Raw genomic sequence first — 18458 nt, 5'->3', positions numbered from 1 at the left:
AAATCTAAAAAGGGAAAGTTTTAAACAAAGGTCCATCATTTGCACCCACAAACAGAATGAGTAATTTTAGCATGTTTGTGGATGCAGAGAAATTTATTAGAAAATTGAGGCTAAGGAGGGCCTTTGCGAACCCCGCAAATAGAGGGGCAGGGGTGGTAATAATGGATATTGGGAATTACCTAGAAATGTGCAATAAACAGTTGAGAGATGAGGGTACCTAAGAAAAATGACCCTACGAAATTTTTTAACAATAAATTGCAGAAATTAGTGGAGGAAGCAGGATTAGAAGGAATATTATGTGAAAATAAAAGAAAAGATATTATTCACGCAAAAAAAAAACCCGGTTATACCGATGTTTTACAGTCTACCACAAATACATAGGATCCACCTGGTAGATCAGTGATTTCCAACCAGTGGCTCAGGGGGACATGTTGCTCTCAGTGCCCCCAAACCAGGGAGTTATTTTTGAATTCCTGACTTGGTGGCAAGTTTTGGTTGAATAAAAACAAGATTTCCTACCAAATAAAGCCCCTGTAAGCTGATATTCTGCATAGAGGCTCCCTAATAGCCAATCACAGCCCTTATTTGGCTCCTCCATGAACTTGTATGATGCTTGTGTTGCTCTCCAAGTCTTTTTACATTTGACATTTGGCTCATGAGTAGGAAAGGTTGGGGGTCCCTGTGGTAGACCAATAATTTCCAGCATAAATTCAATTTCTTGTCATTTATCTGTATATGTGGATAAAATATTGCAGAAATATATCAATCAGACCTGATCAAGATCTTAAAGTGGTAGCACTCTATTTTGGAACCTGATGACCAAATCCCCCCCACCCCCCCACAAGAAGAATTTATACTAAAGTCTATTTTATATATTTTAACGCACAATTATTTCTTGTTTGAAATTTCTATTTATTTACAAGTCTGCAGGATCGCCATGGGAACGAGATTCACACCCAGCTATGCCATCCCCCTGATGGGTTATTGGGAGGACCAGCAAATTCTCCCTAAGCTGGGCATGAGTCTCGTCCTCTGGCATTGTTTCATACATAGCATTTTATTCATAGGGCAGGGCCCTTAGTCAGAACTGCTCAAATTTGTAGAAACCCTAAACCAAAATTTTGACTTGAAGTTCTCATTAAATTTTAATTCCAGCAAACAAGTTTTTTAGATTTAGAAATATATGTGAAAAAAAGAGAAAAAACATTTTAAAATTTTTTTTTAAAGAAGTTGATGTTTGCAGCTATGTCTCAGCTAGCAGTAACCACCATCCAACATGGATAAATATTATACCCTTTGGCCAGCTATGCCGTTTATAAAAGAACTGCTCTGAACCAGAGAAAATGGATAAACAAATAGAATTTGTCACAAACAGATTTATGAAAAGGGGAAACAAAAAGGAATGTAGAAAAAAATCAGTAGAAAGGTTGCAGGAATAAGAGGGAGGATCTGATAAGGAGACCGGTAAAGAAAATAAGTGTGCTTTTGTCACTACATATGCACCTGGAGCCCATGAAATCAAAAGAATTATCTCCAAACATTGGAATAGCCTTGAATCAGATAAACTGCTTAATATCCCAAGAAAACCTGAAGTTGTTTTAGGAGAGAAAATAAAAATTTAAGGCAGCAGCTGTTTTGAAATCAGGAATGTTGAAAGTTGCTAATCCCCCAGGAGAGTGGAGAAGCCACATGCTGATTTTTGTTTTTTGGAGAAAGCACTATAGCACTTTGCTTGATTCATTTATTTTTGTTGAAGAAAGCACTATAGCACCTTGTTTTGTACCATTTTATGCCTAGAGAAAGCACTATAACACTTTACAATAATCACTACAGCACTTTAAAACACACAGAAAAATCCGTGTATAGACTTTCTATGGTTCTGGACACACACAGAGTTGTGTTGCAAGACCCTGGCATTTGTACTAAATGGTAACAATATTGTGCTAGGTTCTGTTATTGGGTCTTTTTCCATAGCCTGTTGCGTTGATCTGTAATTTATCTTGCAAAAAAAATTAAACATTTTTTGAAACTTTGTTATACATCCACCCCAAACATGATCTTTGCCAGATTTCGCCTATACAGAACTCTCTTCATACTACCTTAATCCCACCCATTTATTAATCCCTTCTTCTCCTCCCAAATAAAACTCTCCCCTGTCTCCTCCAATTTAGGCAACCTCCATCCCACATCATATTATACCCTTATCTCAAAGCTCATCCGAATGCTAATATATAACTGACTGAGCCCACCTCTCTCGGATCATGGTTTGCTTGACAATCTGTTTGTGTCCACATTCCACTGAAACTGCTAATCAATGACCTGCTAACTTCAAAACTTCTACTTACTAATGCTACTTGATCTCTCTAATCAAGCTCTCCTCCTCCTGTTCTCTGCCTTAGTATTCTTCCCATTTTTCTCATGACTTGTTTAGGGAATACTACAATAATGCACTGCCTTATTCGCCTACTTCTTTCTGTGGGGTGCCTCCAAGCTCTATCCTAGGCCACCTACTTATTATGTTTTTATAGTTCATCTCTTGTTTATTTCAGAAATTGATCAATTTGCATTACCGTGCACTACTTGCTGAAGATAAAAATTCTATTTTCATACTTCAGCCTTCCTAGTGATTCTGTTAATGCCTATAAGAGGGGCCTGGATGAGTTCTTGAACAAGCATAGTATCCAAGGCTATTGTGATATTTCGGAAGATCGCAAATATCACGAAAATGCTTACGAAAAAATCGTATTAGTCACGATAATATCGTATTGGCGATCCGAAAGTCACGAAATTTTCGTAACGAACAATTGTAAACAGCGGTAAAACCTTTCCGATTTTTTCGTGCAAACGTCCGAAAAAGTCGTGCGCTGTACGAAAAAGTCGTGCGCCGTATGAAAAAGTCGTGCGGACGCCCGAAAAAAAACAGCAAAAATACGCTCGGAGCATTCGCATGAACGCTCGAGCGTTCGTGCTTTTGTAAATGTGCCCCTTAGTATTGATGTTGGTATATATGATTTATGTATGTGAGTGTTTAGATAGGTCAGTATAGGTTTGTGTGTGCTGGGTTTACTTGGAAGGGTTGAACTTGATGGACTCTGGTCTTTTTTTCACCCTATGTTACTATATATGTTGCTATGGGCAACATCCCCAATGATGTTGGGCTTACACATTACAATACATATGCACAGTGCAGTGATTCCCCAGGGCAAAACTGCTGCCTAAATTAGCACTAAGGGGTGTATTTTCAACCAATAGCCCTTCTGTAAAATGACCCCTATAATAATGGAGTATGCATATTAATTGTTTATGTTAAATATTTACTGTTTATTAGTTTTTGGGCTAGCAAATAAACAAGTATATTTCAATCACTGTAAAGGGCAATCCCATTACAATGATTGAAAAAGTGGTCGATACCCAAAAATCTATTTATTAGGCTAGAGCCACAATAGCTAGGCCCATCTATAGGCAGTTAGAGGCTAGCTGCAGATAAATATTTGTACAGTAAGTGAAGTAAAGAAGGTTAATAAGAACATTGTCTTACCACACTAAGATGCATAGCTGTTCCAGGTTCCGGAATTGGAAGTGTATATAGAGTCTTAAGGAGTTCATTGCGTTGGGAGTCCTGAAGAAAATGTAGATCAATTCAAAGTGTTATTAATGGGTGTTATAGTTAAATTAAAGAAAAACAACTTTTGGGCTGATTAACCCATAATGATGAGATCCATAAATTAACATTTAGGATACTGGAGCTAGATTTGACTTTGGGCATTTGACATATGTCAAAAGCTCTGTGAAATGTCTTAAAAACTGTAACAATATAAGGTTCATTAACTTTAATAGCAGTCTAATGTTTTTGTTTATTATACTGGTCTTGGAGATTTCTCTCTAAGTTCATATTGTTGCCTGACCACAATCTGACAATAGACAGTAGAGTACCATTGTTGACAGTGGGCAGAATGATGTATTGGGTCTAGCTTTCAGTTTGGTAACTCATTTTTGCAATTTCCTTTATAAGATTAAAGGAGACCAAAATCATTCACTTTTCACTTGATTCTGCATTCATGGAGAAATTAATTTATGGGTATGTAATTGACTTTACTCTTCTTCCTCCCTATCTGTCCTGGATCCTTTAACTCTTTATGACAAAAATTCCGGATTAGACCAGTGTACTTCAGCCTGAAGAAAGAGTGTTAGGAAAATTGTTTCAAGAATCAAGAATTCAAGTTTTTGTTTAAGAATAAGGAAAACAACCATAGAGGAATCAGGAAACACAATCCCCAACTGACACAATTGTACTGTAAATGTATTACTTTCTTTACGTTGGTAAGCTGCTTCTCTTATGGACCTAGAAGCCAAACAAAACTGCACGTGTTAGTCTAGCCAAAGCAGGAAAACAAACCCACTGCTAACATGTAACTGATATTATTTTATTCATTTCGAATTTCCTGTGTTAAAAAAAACACATTGCTTTGTTTAAACGTGTATAACTTGCACCCGTTCTACTTTTAGTAGTAATTTCTACTGCACTTTGCACTTTATACTTTGCTTTTCTTGTCATATCCTTGGACAATTAATGATATTTTTAATAGCAAAGGTAATGTTTACCTATAGTGGTGTAACTAGAAGTTCCTGGACCCTACAGCAAAATTGTTTATCTTGAGGAAAGTGTATGATTCCCAAGCTATAGTCCTGGGTCTGACTGCTTCTCCATTGTTATAACACTGATAATTGCCAATTATTATTATTATTACTATTAACATTTATATATAAAGCGCTAACATATTCTGCATCGCTGTACAATAAGTATAAGCATCTATAAATCTACAAAATGTTAGAAATTGCTTCTTTGGACAGTTACTGTTGACAAGATAGACTTCCCTTCAGAATACAGGCAACTATAGTTATAATTCATTTTAAAATTATATTTAAATGTGTTTTGCCTTACACTGGCACAGTTTCTCCTTTAGGGAAAACATATAAATAGAAGCATACCATTGTAGCAATAGATTTTATTTAGCTATGCTCTGGTCTGGTGTCTGTTGATTTCTGTGGCTTAATGGTTAATGAGTATTGACACTGCAGTCTGGGTCCAGCAGCTTTAGCATTTTCTGCCATATGCATGCAGAGCAAATAACAAAAGCACTATGTATGCACAACAATCAACATTATGTATAGCAAAGCGGAGCAGGTAATTGTGTGCTAGTGAGACCCTTGTAGGACTATTTGAATTCTGTAAGGATTTTAGGGAATAACTGGGACCTGCGTGGCTTGTGTTCCTTTAAAATTTTATCCACATAAATCAATTAGAGACAAAACATAAGATATTTTTATGGTAGTACCTGATTTTTCGAGGAGTATTCTGCCAAGATGTTCAGCAGTTTGTAAAATGCTTCAAACCATGGGAGGTAGCTGAAAACAAGCAGACACATAGCAGCACAATAAATCTTGTGGCTCTTCTCTGTGGTCTACAGAAACACCTAATAACCAGTCTCTTACATGCAGTGCTTTAATAACCTTAACCATTTCATGAATGCTCCTACATGTATGTATGTTTATCTTTATTTATAAAGCGCTACTTATGTACGCAGTGCTGTACAGTAGAATACATTAATACAGACAGGGTGTTATTAAGATAATAATAGATAAATACAAAGTATAACAATAAATAATAAGGTAAAGTTGCAATAAGTTAAGAGTCAAAGACACAAGAGCTTATAATCTATATCCTACAAATAACAAAAATGTTTCAATAGCTTAAATGGTGAATGCACCCCAAGTTTCCATCTGTGTTCCTAAACAGCTAAACATTTGACAAATAATATTACACTAAACATTCAATAGAGGGCTTTATCCTTGTACACTCTCCGATAATGGAAATTTTGCTCAATGGCCTAATCAGTTTGATCTGTCCAACATGTGGATGACCAAAATGTTATATATAATGGCATAATTTTTAAGCAAAATACAGCAGTGGTTAATCCACTTGCATGGGAAACATTGCCTGTGTGAGACACAGAAGGTCGCAAACTAGGGTTGCCACCTTTGCATCTTTGCTAAAAATTAAAATTATTTGATCAAAGTTGAGTCTATGGGAGATGGGCTTCCTGTAATTTGGATCCTTTTGGATAAAGGTGTGTCTGGATAACAGATTTCATACCTGTCTATTTGTAAAACTGAAGACATTTGGTTACATGAACTTTTTTTTACTCAATATAGGTTCATTTACTCTAATTTTAACTATTCTACTTTGCAATAAGCCTTGAGAATTTTGGAGAATCAAGAGAAACATGTTTCGGCAAAATATGAATCACAGATGTCCTTTTTGTGCCATTATCTGCATTTTCTAACTCCGAGCTAGTAAGCTGCCATGAACAGAACAAGCTGGCTGGCTAACTGAGCTGAACTTTTCATGCACCTTTTAGGTGATGCATATAGATGGCAGTAAGCTTGTTTGGGCTAAAAATCTCATCATCCATACTTTGGCACCATCCAATGGAAGGAATTGCTCTGCATAATGAAAAGCATTATCCAGGCATACGGCACCACTCCAAATTAGATCTGAGCTATAAAACATTTTCAAGCAATTTTGCCCTCTTTTTAGAATTTTATAAAGTCCTGGTAGCAATGTATTTGTACTGAGTTCCATTTTCATAGGCCTGGAGCACACAGAATTTCCAACTTGTACTTCCCTCCCTCCATCCTCCCTCCCAATAGATTGTAACCCCCATTCCCCACCGGTTCAAGCAGGTGAAGGTAGGTGTAGGTAGGAGCGGCTGGGGAGTGGGGATATAGATGAAGCAGATGCCTTGGTCCGGGCCCCCTGCGACCATGGGGTCTGCTTGCTCTATAGTTATACCATTGGCTCCATGTATAATAGATGTATGTATGTATGTATATCTTTATTTATAAAATGCTGCTTATGTACGCAGCGCTGTACAGTAGAATACATTAATACAAACAGGGGGTTAAAGATGATAATAATAGATAAATACAAAGTATAACAATAAATACAAGATACAGTTGCAATAAGTTAAGAGTCAAAGACACAAGAGGAGGTCCCTGCCCTGTAGAGCTTACAGCTCTAAATCTGTTAGAAACAATGACAGATTAAACAAAGTGAACTGAAACTATGCTACAAATTCAGAACCAATGAATCAAATCAGCAATCAGTTGTCTTCTCACGGTCCCTCTCAGCCCATAAAGTGAAATATCGGAGTAAAATGTTTCTCTCCTAAGCAGCGTTTTGTGCATAGCCTTGCAGTCTTCATATGCAGTGAAATAGCAGCAAAGGTGCCCTACAGTCCCAAATGTGAAGCCCAAAGGCTGTATCCTATGATAGAGCTGGATAGATTTTAAAGATTTTGCATGATACGACTACATCCTGCCAACTGTAAAGGAATCTATGCCCCCATGGTTACTCACCGTGCCGCGTGCAGTAATAAATGAAGTGCTATGCAATTTATGTGACAGATGAATGAGTAGCACTAATGTTTGTCTGAAACCTGCGAGTAGTACTGTAAAATTTAAGCAGCTTATCAAAATACACCGATAAGCAACTTAACTTTTCATACGATATGACAGCATTATCGCTCCGGCTAATACATTTCAATCAGTCGAGGCTGCTGTTTGCTGGATATTACAAAGTGGAAAACGATTACCAGTTTAAACAACGTTTATGTAGCAGTTGCTGTGTAAACATTCAGAGAGGGATTAGGCAGCAGAAAGGTCCTTTCTTATAAACAAACTTCCCCAGAGTTGGGGCGGCTGAAGGAGTACCAAGAAATCCATGGACTTTGAGAGGAAGATTAAGGAGCTTTCAGTAAACAGAAGGATTACACGGCCCTTATCGCTGGAAGCTCCTTCTAGTTAGCTGAAAAGTGAGAGAAGGAAGGAATTGTGCTTGGTATAAAAGAAACAATTCTGGTCAGCTGGAAAATGTCTTTAAACATATTTATTTTTTTCTAGCAGGCCAAGTATTATACCATAGGCTACAACAGCATTGGGGGAAGATGTAGCCCTTCAGCCATACACACTAACTAAAGTGGAGATATAAAAATGGAAGCAAATACAATTTCAGCAAGAGAATTAAAATGACAGTGTTGAATCTACAGTTTAACAGCAATATTTAGACAATAAAAAGCACAGTAAGTAAAGTGCTTAATTCCACTAAAATAACAAAATAATAATATATGTTGTGGCATAAAGGGCACAAAAAATTTGATACTGTAGGTATAGTATCTTTATGCAGCCCTCTTTATACAATTACTTCTTTACTTTTATTTTTTTTTTAACCTAAACTTTTGCCAGTTTAATAAAAAGAACAGGTACAGGTATAGGATCCATTTTCCGGAAACCCATTTTCCATAAAGTTCTGAATTACGGAAAGTCCGTCCCCCATAGACTCTGTTATAAGCAAATAATTCTAATTTTTAAAAATGATTTCCTTTTTCTCTGTAATAATAAAACAGTACCTTGTGTTTAATCCCAACTAAGATACAATGAATCCTTATTGGAGGCAAAACAAGCCTATTGGGTTTAATTAATGTTTAAATAATCTTTTAGTAATCTTTTAGTAGACTTAAGGTATGGAGATCCAAATTACAGAAAGATCCCTTATCCGGAAAACCCCAAGTCCCGAGCATTCTGGATAATGGGACCTGTATGAGATGCGTTATACAAGAACCCGTTATCCAGAATTTCCCTTTCCTCTGCAATATAAATAGTACATTGTACTTGCCCCTTACTAAAATAGAATTATTCTTTATTGGAGGCAAACCAATCCTACTGGATTTATTTAATGCTTAAATGCTTTTTTAGTAGCCATAAGGGCTGTGGCACACGGAGAGATTAGTCGCCGCACAACAAATCTCCCTTGTCTCGGGCGACTAATCTCCCCAAAATGCCATCCCACCAGCGAGAATGTAAATCGCCGGTGGGGTGGCATACGTGGCACCGCAATTTCCCCGAAATCGCGGAAGTTTCCTCTCAAGGACGACTAATCTCAGAGTGTGCCACAGCCCTAAAGTGAAATACAAATTTTGTGTTTGTGTGTTTTCATGATATCAGTGGAAGCAGAAAAAAGAGTGACAATGGACTGGATCAGTATAACATGAAATGCAAATAAAACCCAAAGCTGTGTGGAAAAAGAATTATTCAAATACAAATGATATCGCTACTCTAACGCCATAGGATACCATGTAAGGTCTGCTGTACATATATAGGTGTATAATGAATTTTTGCGAGTGTGCAGCCTACTGTAAAAGTTGGTGTAAAAAGAGGTGTTATGGGGGGGGGGGGGGGGAGGAATGTTAAACCCAACGTTGTTTGTAACATTTTAAACACTTTATTTTACATCAGATTTTTCCATCATAAAAAAAAAGTAGAAAGATACCAGTCTTACTTCATCCCAACGACAATGGAATCTACCAGGTCTACTGCATACTAAATAACACACATGTATAAATATGGTGACACTAAGGTCAGACTTGTGGACCACAGTGAACCCCTTACCAGGTTCCATTGTGAAGAGATGAAGTCCCCCTGCTTTCCATAGTGGGTGATGCAGAAATTCTCTAGAAAGTAGAGGTACAAGCCCCAGGCAAATCAAAACAAGCTGAGGGAGGTTAAATGACTAAACAGCATTGGGGAATTGTCCCTACGAGTCAGACTCAACAGTCACAACATGTATTATACAATAAACAGATTATTATGAAATAAATAAAGATTTTTGCCAGTTCAGATAGTGTTTATGTACTTTCTTTTTTGCAAAAGAAGCCAATGTAAACAGTGAATGTGTGTAGATACTATGGCAGTGCTGTGCAACTTATTACACGTAGTGGGGATTATTTCTATATTATTTCAAGGGTTAGGTTTATCTATCCAAAAAAAATAATTAAAAAAAAAAAAATGCAAGTCAGTCCTCTCTCTCGAATCCTTTTTTTACATCAAATGCTCCCCCCCCCCCCAAATTGTTGTTCTTTACCATCAGTTTTTTCTGAAAAAAAATAGCAAGCTCACTACCTAAACAGACCCTTATTTGGTAATAAAGCCCCTAATGTAGAGCCTGCATTCTTCATATCATATGATTTATAGGTAGTTTGCGCACACAGCAACTAGAATACAAAAATGTGTCTTTATGCTGCTCTAATAATGCTAGTTTATTTCATTCAATCCATGGGCAGAGAGAATGCAACTTTACATTTTCTCAGCTCATAAGGCACTACATCCTATGGGTAATGCAGACTAGATGCAGTTCACAGGCCAAGTCAAATGATGGCAGTGTTGAGGTGTATCAGGTTACGATCTGCTTTAATTGACCGGGTTTTATTAATCAGAAGCTGAACAACTTCTGACAAGATGAGCAGGTTTCCAAAGCTTATTTACCCTTTAGCGACCAAGCTGGAAAAATCTGAAAACAGAAATCCATAAAGGAAACACAACTACTGGACAACAATGCCGACTACATCATTTTGTCGGAAATGTATCCCTTTCAGAAATAGGCTAGAGGATAATAAAGGGAGTTTTAATCTATAACTGAAGCTTTTCAAGTGTGGAATTCTTCAAAATAATTCTGCAACACATATTTATGTGCATTTGAGTCACCTAGGACTTGTATTGCAAGGTAATGTGGCCATACACGTTAAGATTTTTCTCTCCCTTACGACCAACAAACCCATCAAATTATGGTAAGGTTAGTGGGCACTGAACGATCTTACATCTAGCGATTTTTCATTTGACATTGGTCAGAAAATTGATTTGGCAAAATTTTCATAGTTAACAATGAAATATTGTCCAATTGTTTGCAGGGCCAAGCAGGTAGCCACCTACAGTTTTCCTAGCCTCAACTTGATACTGCTTGAAATGGTTGTTTTCGTTAATAGACAAATAGTACTTTTAAATAGTTGTTTCAGGATAAGCTTGGTCCTACGATAATGAAAAGATCTTATAAATATCTTAACGTGTATGGCCAGCTTTAGAATGATCATCCAATATGGGTCGCTTTAGATACCAGTGGACCCAGGGGAAGATCTGATGGGTAGGAGAGGAATTTGAATAGAATATAAGGCAGATAAAAAAAGAGTAACAATTAGAACCTCAGGGCCCACCTCTAAATGGAACCCCACCAGGAACAAAATATAATCTGTTCCAACAGAAAGTAAATCAATACAGGTATGGGATCCCTTATCGGAAACCCCTTATCCAGAAAGTTCCATATTACGGAAAGGCCATCTCTCAGAGACTTTATTATAAACAAATAATTCTAATTTTTGAAAATGATTCCCTTTTTCTTTGTAATAATAAAACAGTACCTGTACTTGATCCCAACTAAGATATAATTACCCCTTATTGGGGGCAGAACAGCCCTATTGGGTTTATTTAATGGTTAAATGATTCCCTTTTCTCTGTAATAATAAAACAGTACCTGTACTTGATCCCAACTAAGATATAATTACCCCTTATTGGGGCAGAACAGCCCTATTGGGTTTATTTAATGGTTAAATGATTCCCTTTTCTCTGTAATAATAAAACAGTACCTGTACTTGATCCCAACTAAGATATAATCACCCCTTATTGGGGGCAGAACAGCCCTATTGGGTTTATTTAATGGTTAAATGATTCCCTTTTCTCTGTAATAATAAAACAGTACCTGTACTTGATCCCAACTAAGATATAATTACCCCTTATTGGGGGCAGAACAGCCCTATTGGGTTTATTTAATGGTTAAATGATTCCCTTTTCTCTGTAATAATAAAACAGTACCTGTACTTGATCCCAACTAAGATATAATTACCCCTTATTGGGGGCAGAACAGCCCTATTGGGTTTATTTAATGGTTAAATGATTCCTTTTTCTCTGTAATAATAAAACAGTACCTGTACTTGATCCCAAATAAGATATAATTAATCCTTATTGGAGGTAAAAGATGCCTATTGGGTTTATTCAATATTTAAACGATTTTTAGCAGACTTAAGGTATTGAGATCCAAATTACTGAAAGATCCCTTATCCGGAAAACCCCAGGTCCCGAGCTTTCTGGATATCAGGTCCCATACCTGTATAGTTATGATGTAGAGTCCCAGCTAATTAAGTTGTGGCGGCGAACAATAAATGGGTAGTATTCCTTAGATTATTGGGGGATGTAGAAATAGACAGCTATACAGACAGTCTGGTAAGCAGCTATAAGAATATAAGTACGCAGCAAAATGTTTTACTCAGAATTGGGATTTTATTTGTAAACGGTATGGTTTCATTTACAATCGGCTGCATTAACAAGCCGTATATTGTACTCAACGCACGGCAGGAAGAAATCGGTTAAGGAATACATCAATAGTAAATTTGGTTTGGATTATGTCTCTACGTTTGCTCATTACAAAAGAAAGATGCATTAATGGCATGCTTCATGTTAAAATAACTGCAGGGATGAGGCGCTACACAAACCATGCATCGTTATATTTGCAGAATCAAGTCAAGTCTCTCCGAGAGGGTGAGAAGCCCTTCAGCCTGCTCCTTAAACCCAAACACACTGTCCTCCCTTGTAGCTTTGGCAGCTCAGCCAGTAGCCCTGCTGGGGGATTTATAGCATATGACTTGCTTATATTTAATTTGTAACCAAAAACTTCCCCTTCCTGTTAGCTACTTTAGAACTTTTGATTAACTTTTGTTTTTACAGGTCAGGGGTTAAACAAAGGAAGGGAAGCAGTGGGTGCTGAGAATGGCCAGAGCCTGCATCTCAATAGACCCTGAGCAAGAAACATTAAAAATAAGTGATAGGTTAAAGATTGCTCAAGACAGTTGAAGTTCAAAGGATCAAGGAAACATAAATCACCGCAGAATGCGAATACAAGGAGGGACCCTGGCAAGCCGCCTTGCCTTCAGATCTGCTTCCAGTAGTGGCACTCATATGTTTGCCTTCTAATATAAAATGACACTTTTACAACTGAAAGTTCCATAAAGAGAAAAAAACCTGCAAACCCGTGGCCTGATGTGCTAGAATTAACCAGGGTAGACCTGCAAGAAACGGAATAAAACTCAACATGGTGTCTCTGTTAGGAGGAAATTAAGGCAGTTCGATTTTTTTTTTTTAAACAGGGCATTTTACGTTCCTATAATTTACATTATTCAAAAACTACTTTAAATGTATTTGCAAATGTCTCCCAATTGTCTGAAGCATTACTCTGAAACACAACGAAGGGCCGTGCTATATTTACAGTAGCCCTAAATGTGCCACACTGGCCACTATATTTCTCATGGTCCAGTTTTTATAATAATTTATTACAATCATGGGCTTCAAGCTAAGCGACCGTTGGTTTCTCACCAAAGTCTGCTTCTGTCACTCTGTTTCCGACTAAGCATGACAAATGACCTGTTATAAGTAATTCTTTAATTTCTAAGCAGGGTTTCCAACCAGTTAAACTTTTCTAGAAATGCCCAGTAGAACATATATGTAATGCTTCCCAGGGAGACTAATAAATCAGCATGGTTGTGTTTATTTATAAAAAACTGTGATTGTTCATAGGGGCAGTTTTAAAGCGTAAAATTAGAGCTCACTACAGAAAAATTCACCCGTTTTCTATTGAATCCTATGTGATTTTTAGAAGCGTATTTATCAATGGTTGAAAGTTAGAGTTCGCGATTTGATAAATAAGCTTCTTAAAATTCCATTGGAATGAATTGAGAGTGCAATAGATAGAAGTGGTGGACCAAGGAGTGCGTGCCATTTCTCTGCAATTTGGTTCTATGAATTGAGAGTGGCTGAATTTTAGAGAGTCACATTTTGATGAATTGGCCCCCTTAATGTTCCTTGTTATTAGATGTATCCTATCCATGAACTCTAACAGAAAAAAATATATATATATACAATACTTGTTCAGCTTAACTAGCAATTGCTTGAGAACATTTCAATATGCAGCAGAAATTCTATTAGAACCCCTTAATGGAAGCAATTCAGACTACAAGGGGTCATTTATAACAGATGGGGCAGCTCATGAAATCCTATACCTAAAAGGTACTTGCATAAAAAGGTGCTCCTTTGGTTCTCCCTGCCTCCTGTTCAGTATCAAGAGCAGTTGCTCCTACTGCTGCCAGAGAAGCCTCAACTCAACCTCTGGTCCAAGTGCACCAAAAGGATAGGGTACGCATCACTCACGCCAGATGCCATAAATGATGCCAATTGGATTTTTAAAGCAATTGCATCAGGAGCATCTCACCACAACAATGCTGTATTGGGGGAAAAAACACGGCAATTTTGCTCGAACTTGCATTTTGCTCATTGCATTTGCGGTTGTATATGACCCCCTATAGCCTCCAGCCCCATCTGTAATCCTCTTGAAATTAAATCAGTCAGCCACTGTGCCGCCTACTCTTTCTTGCCATGCATGTTCATACCTCCCAAGTGTACCACATTGTGCGGGACAGTTCTGAATTTAAGCTGGCTGCCTGCAGTCCCGGTTCACCTATTAAATGTCCCGCATTATCAGCAAGTCTATGGCAGGCTGATAATTCACATTCACACACCTCAGACCTGTAGCAAGTGAATTTGTAAAGCTGTACGTGTAAACGGCTATAAAGATGGGGCGTGTTTTTGAGGACAGACATGTAAATTAAGGGGGATGTGGCTACAAAGTGGGTGTGGCTTTCTGTGCAGAACAGCCATCCTGCTTTTCAATTCTAAAATGTTGGAAGGTATGCATGTTTGTTTCCTATTGCTTAAGAGTCACAGTAAGAGTTTGTTACCAAATGAGCCAAAGATAACAGATTTCATACCTCAGATGATGCATATAGTATTTTTTCTCAAATTTCAAAGTGTTATTAAAAAAAACACCCAGTATTTAGGGGGGCTTTTTACACAAAGGAACAGAATATGAAATGAGCCACAATCCATAATACCCTTGTGATTATCTTCTCATAAGCTATTACCAGTAGATAACATTATTGTGCCAAGATGTTAAAATGAGAACAAATGCAGTAATTTCTGTAAAGGGAATGCAGAATCCACTGGGTTTGTGTTTTCTATTCTAAGCACTGACTGGATGCATTACAAGCTTTGCCAGTTCTGCTCTGCTGTGTACGCTATGTACTCAATATACTATAGCACCCAGCAGTTATTTAACACTGGGACACTGCAAACATTAGTGAGCCTAACATTTTGAACACATTTGAAGTAACATACAGGGGCGTTTCTGGCCCCTGAGCCACCTAAAGTGGCTCCTCCAATGCCGTCCCTCCTTCGGTCCCCCCATGCTTACCTTAACAGCGTTTCCATTTTAAAAACTTTCAATGCCAGTGGATTTGGCGCTTATAGAACTTTTATTGTCAGTTTTTGAACATTTTGCGCTCCTACTTTAGAGGCATTTCCTTGGGGGGCTTTTAGTTTACCCAGGGAAACGATAGTATTTTTTTTCAGGACAACCTAAGATTTCAAAATATGCTAGAATTTTTTGTGTAATTCCATTTCAGTAACAAGAACCAATAATTTGGAAAGTCCCATGTCTCCTGAATGCGCCTATACTAAATATGTATAGTTTTATGGAGATATCTTACTTGTATAAAAACTCCCAGCAGTACACTACCAAATTCCCAAAGCACTGCTCCAGAAAGCTGCATACTTTAGATTTCAAAGCCAAAAATTCCACTAACCCTGTCCTAGAAACCTAAACATTTCTGAAAAACACAGATTCTGACAATTCCAGAATAAGACTGCCTGTCTACTCCAAACTACTAAATTGCAATGCTTTCCTAAATTCATAGGTTTTAATAAAAATGTGTACATTTTTTTTAAAATTGCTTCGAATCTTCTATTCTATTGCATCTTATCTCCTACAGATAAAACATCTGAAACGTTAAAGCTAGGGGTCTACAGTTGGATGACTTTTTATTATCAAATTATAGACACAGGTGGTTTTAACCCAAGGAAAGGTGACTCTGAGAATCGACTCTTACGTAAAGAAGCTTTCTGGATTTATAGTTTGGGTACTATAGATACCTTGGGAGGTATGAATAGAGAATGGGAATTAACTTGTTTCTATTAAAAAAAGTGTCTTATTACTACCCTCCATAAATCACTATATACCGGGGCTGATAGAAATGATTGATAAGAATTGGATGGTATCCCCCTTTTTATGTTTTTATGTTATTATGCAATGATAAAACTGTATTTTGTCTTTGTATCTGGTTTGCTATATGTTACATGTTATAATGGGTTAACAAGAATGGGGGAGGAGTGTTGGGTGTGAATAAAAAGGCACCTTTTGAAATCTGTACCATACAGCTTTTGAGAAAGTGGTGGGATACCACGAAACGCGTCAGGCGTGTGGTCTTTTTTGCCTGGAAGTGCACAACATGATTTTAAAGAAATCTGAATAAAATATAAGAGATTTTATATCAGCAGTGGTTGTTTGCTCCGTATCAAATACAATACTTCGTCTACAGTTGGATGCCCAATGTGTATAGGTTTAAGTATGGATTTTAGGGGGCCCAAGGTAAAGATACCTAATATAAACTATCATTTCTGTCATTTCAGGTTCAGCAAAAATCAACACATTTACATTATTTTATGTGGGATAACGCTACATGAAAAAGCACCCCAGAAAACCATATAGTTTCTGAAAGTACACATTCCCCTGAAATGGGTACAGGTCTTTCTACTCCAAAGTACCAGGTCGCAAAACTTTCCTAAAATTTCAGATTTTGATGACAAAGTACACCTTGTGAACACTAATTTTGTAGCTTACAATTACATAATTTATAAACACACGGCAGTTTTATGTGTGGTAGAAAAAGTAAGGTGACCCCTGGAAACCATATACTTCTGGAAAGTACACATGCAGAGAAATCTAAAATGGGTAAATATTTCTTTCTACCCCAAACTAACAACTAAGCTTTCCTAACGTTAACGGTTTTGATTATATTTTTTTGAAAATCACCTACAAATGTTGCAATTTCCCTCATTTATCCTGTACAATTTCTTGCAAAGGCACATCACCCAAAATATTAATGGCAAAGATCCAATGAAGAGTTTGATGTCCAATATGCGTAGATTAACAGAAGTATATGGTATATACAGATCCCAAATGTAGTGCATATGGATTTTTTCCCATGAGCTCCATGACCGCGTATTATGTTTTGTAAGACCCCCTTACTGTACAGTACAGAGCCCCAGAGTACACATTCTGACAAAGCCAACATGGGTAATGATGCCTTTATACACCAAAGTACCAATCTGCAAAGCTGTCCTAAAGTTATCTTAGTTAGTTTAAAGTTAGTTTAAGCTTTTCTGAAAATCGCCTAAAATTGTTGCAATTTGCCATAATTATCCCAGGATTGTGAAAATATTTTTTCAGCCAGCTATGGCCAGGCAGGGCACATATACAGGCCAAGTTGTCAGCTTTAATTAGCCCATTTGTGGCCACCTTAAGACAATCTTTGCCAATGCTCTCTGTGTAGTTTAATGCTTTCCAATCAAAAAATATGGGTTTTACACATTTCCAATAAAATGTATGCCATATATATGCCAAATTGTTGTCTTTTTTGTGCACTTTGCATTCTGTGTTTGGGTTTGTAAAGACTGGCATACTGATTTAAAATAATCAGGCACCTCTGAATTTAGACTGAATAGGATTTCTTATCTTGTTAATCTGTATTGAAATACCCAGGTTCTGTAAAGGAAAAATACAAGTGCCAGGTGACAGGTGAAAGAAAGCAAATGTGGCTATATGAAACAAGCAGCAGAGCACTAAGAGCACCTGGGAAGTGCAGGCAGTAGCAAGAATTCACAGGCTTGGATATTTAATGACAGGTAAAACCTTGGCAACTGCACAATGTCTCTCTATCCCTAGAACCAGCTGAAACAGAGGAAAATGTGTGTTAATTGAATAAGCAGCCTCACATGATGGCAAAATGGGTGCCCCCATGTCTTTAGGAAGGACCTACTTGTATATAAAGCATTAGATAGCTTATTATACAGTCACCTTATATATTTAAACATAGTTACCTTATCCCCCCTTCAGCACCTCAGTCTTCATAGTCTTCATTTCTTCATAATTGAGACCTTCCATACCCTATACCAGCTTAGTTGCCCTTCTTTGGACTCTAATTCAATTATATCTTGTTTGAGCAGTGGAGACCAAAACTGCACAAGGAATACACAAGGAATATCACATACACAGAGCGCCCTGGGAAGATAGCTTTAACGGTATTTGCAAACGAAACTACAACTTTCCGTAATTTGGATCTCCATACCGTAAGTCTTTATTACCCCCAATAGGCTTGTTTTGAATCCAATAAGGATTACATATCTCTTAGCTGGAGTCAAGTACAAGGTACTGTATTATTACTACTGTGAAAAAGGAAATAATTTTTGAATAATTTGATTAAAATGGGGTCTATGGGAGAAGGGCGTTCCGTAATTCAGAGCTTTCTGGATACTGGGTTTCTGGGTTTCCAGATAACGGATCCTATATCTGT

General features: G+C 37.3%; 1 protein-coding gene across 4 annotated transcripts in view; it reads right to left on the bottom strand.

The window, feature by feature from the left end:
- The window catches only part of dennd1a (DENN domain containing 1A), a 414134-nt gene that overhangs the window by 232683 nt on the left and 162993 nt on the right, over positions 1–18458 (bottom strand). For all 4 annotated transcript variants that reach the window (XM_031890875.1, XM_031890876.1, XM_012953023.3 and 1 more), the window contains exons 6-7: positions 5337–5406; positions 3539–3619 (exon numbers count right to left, since the gene is read on the bottom strand). In XM_031890875.1, coding sequence (XP_031746735.1) covers positions 3539–3619; positions 5337–5406 — 151 coding nt within the window. The remainder of the gene's footprint in view (positions 1–3538; positions 3620–5336; positions 5407–18458) is intronic.

The sequence above is a fragment of the Xenopus tropicalis genome, chromosome 8, assembly GCF_000004195.4.
Source record: "Xenopus tropicalis strain Nigerian chromosome 8, UCB_Xtro_10.0, whole genome shotgun sequence".
Classification (NCBI taxonomy): domain Eukaryota; kingdom Metazoa; phylum Chordata; class Amphibia; order Anura; family Pipidae; genus Xenopus; species Xenopus tropicalis.
The sequence above is the reverse complement of the archived record's forward strand: the minus strand, read 5'-3'. Positions and strand labels throughout refer to the sequence as shown.